The sequence below is a fragment of the Phyllopteryx taeniolatus genome, chromosome 7 (genome assembly GCF_024500385.1).
Source record: "Phyllopteryx taeniolatus isolate TA_2022b chromosome 7, UOR_Ptae_1.2, whole genome shotgun sequence".
Lineage (NCBI taxonomy): Eukaryota > Metazoa > Chordata > Actinopteri > Syngnathiformes > Syngnathidae > Phyllopteryx > Phyllopteryx taeniolatus.
The window spans coordinates 30,263,268-30,275,036 of NC_084508.1; the positions used below are offsets into that span (position 1 = coordinate 30,263,268).

Below are 11,769 nucleotides of genomic sequence, written 5' to 3' on the forward strand. Positions count from 1 at the left end.
AGAAAAGAAACCAGTTGGCACCACACCCGATACCGCCACGGTACCAACATTTCCATGTGAAGCAGTCACCATGCAGCCACCTGCCACCTCCGCTGCTGTCTGCCCACAGATCTCTCGACCGGAGAGGTTCTCTGGAGATTCTGGGAACATTAAGCCGTTCATCACGCAGTGCGAACTCCACTTTGAGCTGCAGGCAGCTGCCTTCCCCACCGAGCGGGCAAAAATTGCTTTCATCATTTCCCACCTGACTGGTCGTGCGGAGGCGTGGGCTACTGCTGAATGGAGCCGCAATTCCGCCGTGTGTCATTCATGGGCTTTTTTTCATAAAGACTATGGAGCAAATTTTTCAATTTTCCACACCAGATCGTGAGGCAGCTCGCTCCCTTGTCACCTTACAACAAGGCAAGCGCAGGGTGTCAGATTACGCGATTGAGTTTCGCATTCTAGCAGCTGAGAGTCATTGGAATAATCGGGCGCTACTCGATGCCTTTTTTCAAGTACTATCCCCCGCCGACAAGGATCATTTAGTCCCGCTAGACCTGCTGACCGACTTGGACACTCTCATCGCTCTCACCGTAAAAATCAACAAGAGGCTTTTGGATCGTGAGCTGAATGGCGATCGGCGGAGGGCTGCGTCTCCGCGCACTTGGAGGACGAGCCTCGGTGACCAGCCAAACCAAGGCAGATCCCCTGGTTCCGTCTCTCCCCTGAGGAACGTCAACGTCGGCTGAGGGAAGGGCGGTGCTTCTACTGCGGTCAGTTGGGTCATTCCGTGAACAACTGTCACGTCAAAGTTGCCGGTGCCGGTAGCAAGGGCACGAAAGAGGTGAGTCTGAATTTCATTAAGGAAGACCCTACACGGGTTCTTCCTAAAGTGACACTATGCTCTCCTGATCAAGAAATTCATACACCTGTATTAATTGACTCTTGTTCTGACGCTAACTTACTTAACTCCCTCCTCGTTAGACGTATGCACCTTAGAACCTTTCAAATAAAACGACACCGCAACACCTATGCTGCAGACGGCAGTTTTATGGGCAAGATCACTCACCGCACTCAAACACTCACATTGACATTTCCTGATTCTCACTCGGAACGCATTAGTTTTCATGTTTTTGACGCCATGAATCATGACCTTATCTTAGGGAACCCATGGTTGAAATTACATAACCCCCACATTGACTGGTCCTCTGGGCAGGTTATGTCATGGGGCAGCAATTGCGCCCGGAACTGTTTCAAGCCACCATGTGATGTTCAGGGCTATGTTTCTAAGGACAATCCACAGACCCCATCTGGGGATCCTGATTTATCTCAAGTGCCCACCTGTTACCAGGATATTAAAGACGTTTTTTCCAAGTCCAAGGCCAAATCCCTTCCACCCCACAGACCTTATGACTGTGCTGTAGACTTGCTGCCTGGAACCATACCCCCACGAGGGAGGTTGTTCTCTCTTTCAGGGCCGGAACACAAGGCCATGAAGGAGTACGTGGAAGAATCACTGGCAGCCGGGATCATTCGCCCATCTTCATCCCCTGCGGGAGCAGGATTTTTCTTTGTGGACAAAAAGGACAAGACCCTGCGACCCTGTATCGATTACCGGGGTCTCAACGAGGAAGCTGTAAAAAACGGGCACCCTCTTCCTCTCATCTCCACCGCCTTTGAGTTCCTGGAGGGAGCCAAGATTTTCACCAAACTGGACTTAAGAAATGCGTATCATCTCGTCAGGATAAGGGAGGGGGATGAATGGAAAACAGCATTCAACACACCAATGGGACATTATGAGTGTTTGGTAATGCCTTTTGGACTTACTAACGCTCCAGCTGTTTTGACGCTCCAGCTGTTTTGATAGTCTTGAGATTTCATTGTACCCTGCACAGATTCAACACACCCTGTGCCAGATGTAACAAAGCAGCCCCAGAACATAACAGAGCCTCCTGCATGTATCACAGTAGGGACAGTGTTCTTTTCTTGTTCTGCTTCATTTTCGCATCTCTGAGCATAGAGTTGATGTGCCTTGCCAATAAGTTCTAGTTTTGTCTTGTCTGTCCATAGGACATTCTCCCAGAAGCTTTGTGGCTTGTCAACATGCTATTTAGTAAATTCATCCATCCATTTTCTACCGCTTATCCGAGGTCGGGTTGCGGGGGCAGTAGCTTTTCTTTCCATTCGTATTGTGCATCTCTTCAATTTGTCATCAGTTTTCCTCCTGCGGGCATATCCAGGGAGGTTGGCACCAGTCCAGTAGTTCTTAAAATTCTGAATATGTGCAATTGTAATCACAGGAACATCAAGCAACTTGTCGATAGTCTTATAACCTTTACCTTTTACATGCTTGTCTATGATTTTCTTTCTAATCTCCTGAGACAACTCTCTCCTTCGCTTCCTCTGGTCCATGTTTAGTGGAGTATACACCATGTCACCAAACAACACAGTGATTACTTGTCACCCTTTAAATAGGCCAACTGATCAATTCCGTTTGAAGACACCTGTGTTGCTCATTAGGGGACACAGCTTGTTTGAACATGTCCCTGTGTTCAAATTATTTTGTTTTCCATAATTTTTGTCAAGGCCTGTTTCATGTGGGTTTTTTTAAAATAATTCTGTTGGACCACAATTTAAAAGCAATGTCTGATTTCCATTTTCCAAATTTATTATTACTTTGGTCATATTCAAGTCATTTATGTGACCACTGTGGGTTTTCCTTTCATTAACAGAGGGGTACGAACAATTTTATCCATGTGTTTATATACTGTACAATATTCACATTAGCATAAGACAATTCGCATAAAATCGATACAGCAAAGGCTGTAGCACCTCAGTCCCTTTTAGCAGTGTTTACTGTCAAACCTTAAAGAGATCAACAAAAGACATTCAGACATGCACCTCCAGCTGTACGCAATTTATTGTCCATCTCGGGTCACGCTGTACACGTGTGGAACACACAGGTGGCTCTGCATGTGTCTGTGTGTGTACGTGCTCCCTCGCATGGATGATCACATTAAATCGCCAGATCCTCTCAGGATTTCATTAGCGGTGCTTACAGTGGCTTGATGTTAGGGAGGCAGGAGAGAACATCCAGTGATAAGCAAGTTAATGTGAAATGAATCTCTGCTTTGGCTGGGAGTCTGTGTCTGATCAGGCATTATCTAATATAGCTGGAGGCAAAGAAGCAACAAATACAATGTGTCTCTGAAATAAGAACTACATGCGAAAGATTTTACTTTTTTTCTGTGATGTGTTCTGGAGTACGTTATACGATTAATGGAAGTAAATCCCATAATCCCTTTACTGAAAACCGAAATATTTTTAAGGAGTTGTCTTTTTGGTCCAATAGGACCTGTGGACATCCCTACTTTAAAGAACATGCATGGAATGGCCACAATTGCTTAACGCTGCCTAATGTGCTTCTCTGCCCTTGTTAATCATGATACCGACAACAATACACAGGCACTTGCACAGATAGACTCCAAGTGGTGCTCAAGCAGCTGTTCTTTTTTATTCCCCGGGATGAGAAAAGTGCTCTTTCTGCTGCCGTGAGGCTGGTCGGCGGTGACGCTCTGATGGTCCAGTCCAGTCAGTCGGGGGGGGGGACAACAACAAAAAAACAAAAAACTTTCCCAGACAGGCGCTCCACCAGCCTGTGGAAAAAAATGACGTGTTTGCCTTAATGCAAAACAAGGAAATGAAGCCTGGCTTTTTGTCTGTGTTTGTACGTTCACAAATAAATATTTGCAGTCCACAGTCTGTTTTTTGGGGGATTTTTTCATGCAAATATTGCATAATATCAGTATTGCATCTCTGCTTTTTGTTGATGATGTGGTTCTGTTGGCTTCATCAAGCCGTGACCTCCAACTCTCACTGGAGCAGTTCGCAGCTGAGTGTGAAGCGGCTGGGATGAGAATCAGCACCTCCAAATCTGAGACCATGGTCCTCAGTCGGAAAAGGGTGGCGTGCCCTCTCCAGGTCGGGGATGAGATCCTGCCCCAAGTGGAGGAGTTCAAGTATCTTGGGGTCTTGTTCACGAGTGAGGGAAAAATGGAATGGGAGATCGACAGGCGGATCGGTGCAGCGTCTGCAGTGATGCGGACTTTGTATCGATCTGTTGTGGTAAAGAAGGAGCTAAGCCGAAAGGCGAAGCTCTCGATTTACCGGTCGATCTACGTTCCTACCCTCACCTATGGTCACGAGCTGTGGGTCGTGACCGAAAGAACAAGATCCCGGATACAAGCGGCCGAAATGAGTTTCCTCCGCAGGGTGTCCGGGCTCTCCCTTAGAGATAGGGTGAGAAGCTCGGTCATCCGGGAGGATCTCAGAGTAGAGCCGCTGCTCCTTCACATCGAGAGGATGAGGTGGCTGGGGCATCTTATTCGGATCCCTCCCGGACGCCTTCCTGGTGAGGTGCTCCGGGCACATCCCCGGGGACGACCCAGGACACCCTGGAGAGACGACATCCTTCGGCTGGCCTGGGAACGCCTCGGGATCCCCCGGAAGAGCTGTATGAAGTGGCTGGGGAGAGGGAAGTCTGGGCGTCCCTGCTAAAGCTACTAAATTGACTCTAAATTGCCTGTAGGTGTGAATGTGATTGCGGATGGTGGTTTGTTTATATGTGCTCTGCGATTGGCTGGCGACCAGTTCAGGATATACCCCGCCTCTTGCCCGAAGATAGCTGGGATAGGCTCCAGCACACCCGCAACCCTTGTGAGGATAAGCGGTACAGAAAATGCATGGATGTAAACAAGGAGTTTTCCCAACAGTTAAGACTTTAACTTGTATAAATGAACAGAAATCAATGCATTTGAGCATTGAGAGCACACCTGGCAGTGGTGAGTATTAAAGGGAGCCTCAGTCACAAAATGGTATGGCAGCCTGGTACAAAACATCTAGTTTGTGGAGGGATTGGAGGCCGACCTGTAGATTTTGTCACCATAACAAAAAAATGGATAATTTGTCCAGAAGTTGTTTTGTCGAATGTGTTAGAGAGGATTTGTTACTGTAAAGAAAAGCGATATACTGATGGGACCACAAATTACGTAATAAAATATGATAAAGCAGCATTTTGTTATTTAGCACAAAACCAAGAGGAGCACTTACAATTCAAGGTTAAATTATTCCCAGTCTTCTTCATTTCTTTGTGTGCTAGCCCTCACTGAGCTCATAACGTTTTACTGAACTACCTTAATGGACCAGCAGACCATAAACCAGATTTGATGGTGGGTTCTCAAGCTACCATGGATCATGCATACAGTATACGTTTACTGACGTTTACGTCAGATGGTGACCCAAAATACGTGAACATAAAATCCCATGCTGGCAAAGTACGCTTCTAGTAATAATAATAATAATGTTTGCTCTATTAAACTGGAATAGTTATGCCATACCTCCAATACTACTTTATGTCTGTTAGTAAATAAGAAACACATTCAATGACACAAACATTGTATCTCTTAGTAAACCAATATATTGCTGTTGCAAAAATGCTGTACTGTATATGCTGGAACTATTGACTATCCTAAACTCCTGTCTGAGCTCCAATTGGGCCGTTTTAAGTCAAAGCATAAAACATTCTTGTTTACACTACCTTCCCCTCCACCAACATATTTAATTTTTATTTTCTCAGGTAATTTAATTGTATTGTAGATTTGAATAGGCCTACTTTGTTTCATGTTTAATGCCTTGTTTAAAAATCACTCAGTCACCAAACTAAAAACAACATGTAAATATGATATAAAATAACATCCAAGTAGGATATACACATGTAATTTTAAAAAAGCACAAATTGGAATAAAAGTAATCATTTGCAAATGCAGTCCCACAAAAATCACAAAGAAATAAAATACGCTAATGGCATCATCCATGTCTTCTGTTTATTTTAATTCTAAACACACACACAAACAAAATATTTTGTGTTAGGGAATGTAAGTAATATATAACAATATTGCAATACATACTGTATTTTTTATGCATTATATAATCATGCAAGGCCACATTAAAAAAAAGACTTTTTTACTTGCAAAACGCTTAATGAAATCAGTAATCCAACATTAAGGCATGCTAAATGATCAAATACTGTATGATATTTTTATATTTCATCAATTGTTATTATCAATTAGTTAAAAGATTTAAACAGTACAATAGTTTACTAAATGTGTCAGCAGTTAACTTTTTTTTTTTAACACAAAAAAGGAAAGCATTAGGATTTTCCAAAACAAAAACAAAACATTTCTTGTTGCTGTTCAATTATAAGTACAGAGGTAGTAATTAATAGAACATTTGACACTAAGCATGCATTTCTGGATTTTATTCCGCTTTTAACCTCAATATGTACGTATTGTCATGACTGAAACCTTGTTCATCCTGCATGCAAATGCTGCTTTTAACAAGAACAGCTATCTTGTACGGCAACTGTTGAAATATTCTTCCCGTTTTTCTTCCTGTCTAGGCAACACGAGCGAATTCCTCCCTGATATCAGTGGTGCTGTAGCCACTGTTTTGTTTCTTCCGTACAACAGAAGTGTGGGCCTGAGACAAATCGTGAATCAATTTGGAGTGTAGGAAACGTCTGTAGGAGTCTTTCTCCATCAAAATGTAGATCCTCCTCTGAGCCTCGTCAAAACAAGAATGAGAGGCACTCATAACTTTCTGTCTTGTTTCCTCTCTGGTCCCAGCATCTAGGTTTACCTTGAATTAACAAGAGGAGAAACACTATGGTAAGAAAGTGAAAGTATTTGGAAGGATGATCAATGAGTGCGTGTAAACTAATGCGATGTACAAATGATAAATGTAGTTATAATAATATGTGCAGTTCTCCCTCGTTTATTGTGGGGGATACATTCCAGAAAACCCCTGCAATAAATGAAGTAGCAACCCGTTATTTATTGTATTATTATGTAAATTTATGTTTCATATATATGCAATCCAATGCCAATATGGGATACTTTAAAGAGGGGCAGGCATTTTATTTGTCCACTTGAGGTCACCATCTACACACTCTGCACGAGTACATGCCTATATAAGTGAGTGTGCTCTGTTTGGGAGATGTAAACGACAGCCCTTGCAGACATGGTATCAACAGGCGATTTCCTGTCTTAAGCATTGGCACCGTTCTCACAGTGACAGTCCGGGCAATGTAATCAGCGAAAAGCATTCTGGGAAGCCAGAATTCATTGCAGTGATGTTTGTAACTACAGTACGGTAGTTGTAGAAAATCAAGCTAAACGTTGCCCTTTACTTGCATTTCTTGCTGTCTATATTGTTATGAGTGTGTGCATTAGCTATTCGTCGGGCCAAGGTTGGTATTTGTGAATTTTATTTCATAAAACTCATCTGGCTCCTCTCTGTTTATAATAGTGGAATGCTGGTCACGTTCTTCGTATCCTCAAGCAATTTGTTGACTCACCAAATGTCTGAGTTGAAATTTCTCAGTACGATTTTTTTTCTGTAAAGATTAAGAGCCTAAATTACCCTATGCAAGTCATTACTGCCACATTAAAATATTTTCACCAATGAAGCTAGCTGTATCAGAGACATGCAGGTGAGTAACTGCACTAACCTATTTAAATTAAAAAAAAAACTATTTTAAATAAATCCACCATGCACTGAATCTGCAATAAGCGAACTGCAATATCGTGCGGGATTACAATATTGCAATAATAGGCAAAGATTGGCTATGCAAAATATATCCGTACCATAAAGCAGACAACACCACTGAAATCTATAATGATCTTTTTTTTTGAGTGTATGCATACTGTAAATTAAGATAAAAGTTGGAGTTAAATGCAGTTCTTTTCTGTCGTAGTATTTCATCATTACCTCATTTGGAGAGTCTATTGCCACATATTGCTGGTAGATGAACTTTGCTTTCTTCTCCAACTTGCAAATTGAAGTGTTCTTGAAGTCCTCACATGCAACCCAGAATTGCATGTTCTCTTGGCTGAACTCCGACCGCAGGAAGCTGGTAAACACATTTCGACCTACTAACAAAGATATGAAATACATAATGCTCTTTAAATCGTCAAAACATGTTGCAGATCCATATGTAACGCAAGTATAAAAAAACTATTTAACATTATTCTGTTTTTGACGCTTTTTAGAAAAGCTCAATTGCTACATTTTGTGCCTCTGGTAATATCCATCCATCCATCCATTTTCTGTGCTGCTTCTCCTCACTGGGGTCGCGGGCGTGTTGGAGCCTATCCCAGCTCTCATTGGGCAGGAGGCGGGGTACACCCTGAACTGGTTGCCAGCCAATCGCAGGGCACATACAAACAAACAACCATTCGCACTCACATTCACAACTACGGGCAATTTAGAGATGTCCTACCATGCATGTTTTTGGGATGTGGGAGGAAACCGGAGTGCCCGGAGAAAACCCACGCGGGCACGGGGAGAACATGCAAACTCCACATCGGCGGAACCGGGGATTGAACCCTGGTACTCAGAACTATGAGACAGAAGCTCTAACCAGTCGCCCACCGTGCCGCCCTCTGGTAATAATTTAACAAATTAAATAACATGATAGAATAAAGAAAGGTCAAGCATCATGCGCTAAGAAGCAATGATGCTCATTCAGCTAATATTGATGCTAAGTGTGACCAGCAGAGACCGTACATATAAAAAGTCGACACGCCCTTGTGGCTCTGATTAACCCCCGCCCCTCAAAAACATTCAGATGTTCTAGTATGGGAAACATGACAAGAAAACTGTTCAGGGAGGCTGCCAAAAGGCCAACAGCAACATTGAAGGAGTTGCAGCAATTTCACGCAAGTAGTGGCTATTTAGTGAATGTGACAACAATCTGCTGTCTTCTTCATACAGTACATCCAGGATATGGGTTAGTGTGGCAAAACGGGAGCCTTTTCGTCCACACAAGAATATCCAAGCCCGGCTACATTTGACAAAAACACACTTGAAATCTCCCTAACGCATGTGGGAAAACACGACACTGCCCTTCACCAAAAGAACAGTCAGGACTTCAGGTTGAACAGAGGCCTTAGTAAAGGTGGAGAGAATTATGAACAGTTCCAAATACTAGTCAGTATAAACCTTCAGACTTCTACTAGAAAGCAAAGAAATTTGAAGAAAAGCCTGCTAGAAGACTTTATCTTGGGTTAATCAGAGGCACTTGAAATTGTGCCACATGTGTGCTAACTCCCATTTATCATGAATTTGAATGAGATTGGGTAATTCTGAACACAGCCACATCCCCAGTTATAAGGGGATGTGTACACTTGTGAAACCACATTATCTCATTTTTTTTTTTTTTTACTTCACTTTTCAAAATGATATCCTTTTTTCCATTGACTTGTAAGGTTACAGGTCACATTAGTAGTGGGGGGAAAATTTTGTGAGACTATTAATCTTGGTCTTTTTTATATGACAAAAACCTAGCATTTGAACAGGGGTGTGTAGACATTTTATGTCCAGTCAGAAAGACTTGGAAAACTCGTCCTGACATTCAATTTCAGTGAATTGAGGTCATGGAAGAAGCAGGTCAGATGCTAGCTGGTTACCCTAAGGCCATTGCTCCTCCGCACGCACTCACGCACGCACACACACACACAATAGCTGTTCCGCACTGGTGACAAACCCCTGAGGGACCGTCCAGTAATGCGCTGCGACACGTAGCGGAAAAGCAGAGCCTGATAATGAATGTAGTGATCCCGTCCCTATGTTTGGGTTTTTGGGCCAAGTCCTCCAAACTTCTAATTTAAATCCAAACCACTGTATCTGACCATTATGATGGTATTTAAAACAATAACATACAGTAATTAGTTTAGGTCCAAAAATACTCATCATTAGGACAGTTGCTATGTCATGTACAATTGTTTTTTTTTGTTTTTTTTAAGAAGAAATGTACAATTCATGTGTGTATTTTTTTTCATACTCACTTTCACAGTTGATCACAAAGCTGAACGATTCCTTCCATTTCTCTACCTCAGCAGCAGTTGGCACCCTAAAACAGTAGTGTTTTTATTCTTATTAAGGTAAAGGCCTTTTCGAATAGTTTCTTGTAAAACAACAACATAACAATAATAATTATTATTATTACTAAAATAAATTGTTTGTTCTGAATATAATGCAGTTCTTATTTTTCAGAGCCAACCATCTTCCCTTGTTTGCTGACAAACAAACCAAATTATAACAATATTAGTATGATATTGAAAAATGTCTTTGCCTTAAATCTGTGCATATATGGTAGTTCACCCCCCCCCCCCCCCAACAGCCACAACATCTTCATCACAAGACCATAACACTAAAGTCCAATCCAGGGAAAGTCGTTTCCTGTGTAGGTTTCTGCTGACTCAGGATTTAACAACAATTTGTTACTGAAGCATTGATTGAGTCACTCTTGGTAAAGACATTTAAATTGTTCAAATGTATTCTGAGCTGCTCATATGCTAATAAAGTCATCTGATGAATTACCTGGGCCTAACTGCATATAATTTTCCTCTACAGGGCACGACTACGTGTATCAGTATTAGTGACTTCACTGTCTACCTTCAATTATTTATTTATTTTTACTCAAATCAAAAGCTGAATGAATAAATGTTCTTCTGACCTTTTTGCAGCTTCTTCATTCTTTTCGTCTGTCTGCTTCTGGTCCACTTCTTGTGACTCTTGCCTCTGGAGAAAGATGTTTATTTTGTGTTTGATGTCTTTGGCACTGCAGAGATGAATAGGAGAGAAGACGATCTAATTTGATTAAGAAAATGCATCTTCCCCATTATTTTCTTTGCAGCTGCCCAAAAGGCCCAAAATGATCTTAATCTAAAATTATGAGACAATAAAACTCATTTTAATTCAGGAATTTTAGCTGTAATGTGAAATCAGCTTGATCAACTTACCTTTTCAGGCATGTTGCAGGAAGTGTTGCTAGCCCTTTACACATCTTGAAATGTCAAGGATTCCAAGTTTTCACTGTTTGAGTATAATAACAATGGGGTGGCTCGAAGCAGTTATTATAGTGCTGCTCTTCAGTTAAACGTAGCCGGCTGTAGCTGTCTCCACCCCTTGGAGTGCACACTGACAGAAACGCAATAATCACACCAGACTCAGGGGGAGAGCAATGGAAAAGGAGGACCTGAGATAGCTACTTTGTTTGGTAATCAGTATTGTTTAGACCAAGAAGCCAGTCAGCAATTATGTAAGACTAGAATTGGTAGTCATAGATGTATGCCACCAGATATCCTTTTTTTTCTTCCTGTTTTCATTTATTATTGTTATTATTTTACAATATATTGTACATTCATGTTACACAAAAGTTAGCAGTTGAAAAGAGCAACAGAATTACAAGGGAGTTTAAATCTGACACTTCAAAAATGTCACTTCTTTAAATATACAGTACTTACCAATGTATTTGATTCTCGCACTCAAAGTAAGGCTAATGCATTGCAATGCAAAATTCTGTGGACTGTTACACAGTACCTGTATTTGATTTGTGGATGGTTGTTCATCTGTTAGTAAGTTAGTACAATTTAGTAGTTAGTACCATATTTAATGGTATTTTTCTTTGGTTTTTATTACCCAATACCTTTGTGTAATGTCTTTTTTTTTTTTTTATCTCACACTTGACAAATACCCCGAATTAAAAAAATTAAAACTAACAAGAACTAAACCAAAATGAAGCATTATTGGAAAAAATAAAAACTAATAAAAATTAACAAACCCGGTCTAAAAATGAATTAAAACTAACTAAATTTGAAAAAGACAAGTTAAAACAAATAAAAACTAACGATAATGCACAATTCCAAACTATTAACCCTGCTGGTA

At 41.3% G+C, this 11,769-nt stretch overlaps 1 protein-coding gene across 2 annotated transcripts; it reads right to left on the reverse strand.

Moving 5' to 3' along the window:
- Nucleotides 1–5,849: 5,849 nt before the first annotated feature.
- LOC133480754 (regulator of G-protein signaling 4-like) lies at nucleotides 5,850–11,118 on the reverse strand. Of its 2 annotated transcripts, none has more exons than XM_061779325.1 (5): nucleotides 10,845–11,118; nucleotides 10,559–10,663; nucleotides 9,888–9,952; nucleotides 7,810–7,970; nucleotides 5,850–6,678 (listed from the first exon to the last, which is right to left on the reverse strand). In XM_061779325.1, the coding sequence occupies exons 1-5, from the start codon at nucleotides 10,886–10,888 to the stop codon at nucleotides 6,436–6,438; spliced, it is 618 nt and encodes a 205-aa protein (XP_061635309.1). In that variant the 5' UTR covers nucleotides 10,889–11,118; the 3' UTR covers nucleotides 5,850–6,435. The 2 variants fall into 2 exon arrangements, with proteins under 2 accessions (XP_061635309.1, XP_061635308.1); XM_061779324.1 differs by having other exon boundaries at nucleotides 7,810–7,973; nucleotides 10,845–11,113.
- Between the last annotated feature and the right edge of the window lie 651 nt (nucleotides 11,119–11,769).

Excerpts from the sequence above, each read along its gene's own strand:
- LOC133480754 (XM_061779324.1), bottom strand. The coding sequence starts at position 10,888 with ATGTGTAAAGGGCTAGCAACACTTCCTGCAACATGCCTGAAAAG. Across the intron at positions 9,953-10,558 it reads AATGAAGAAGCTGCAAAAAG|GGTGCCAACTGCTGCTGAGG; the intron begins GTCAGAAGAACA and ends CTACTGTTTTAG. Across the intron at positions 7,974-9,887 it reads CTTTGTGATCAACTGTGAAA|TAGGTCGAAATGTGTTTACC; the intron begins GTGAGTATGAAA and ends TATCTTTGTTAG.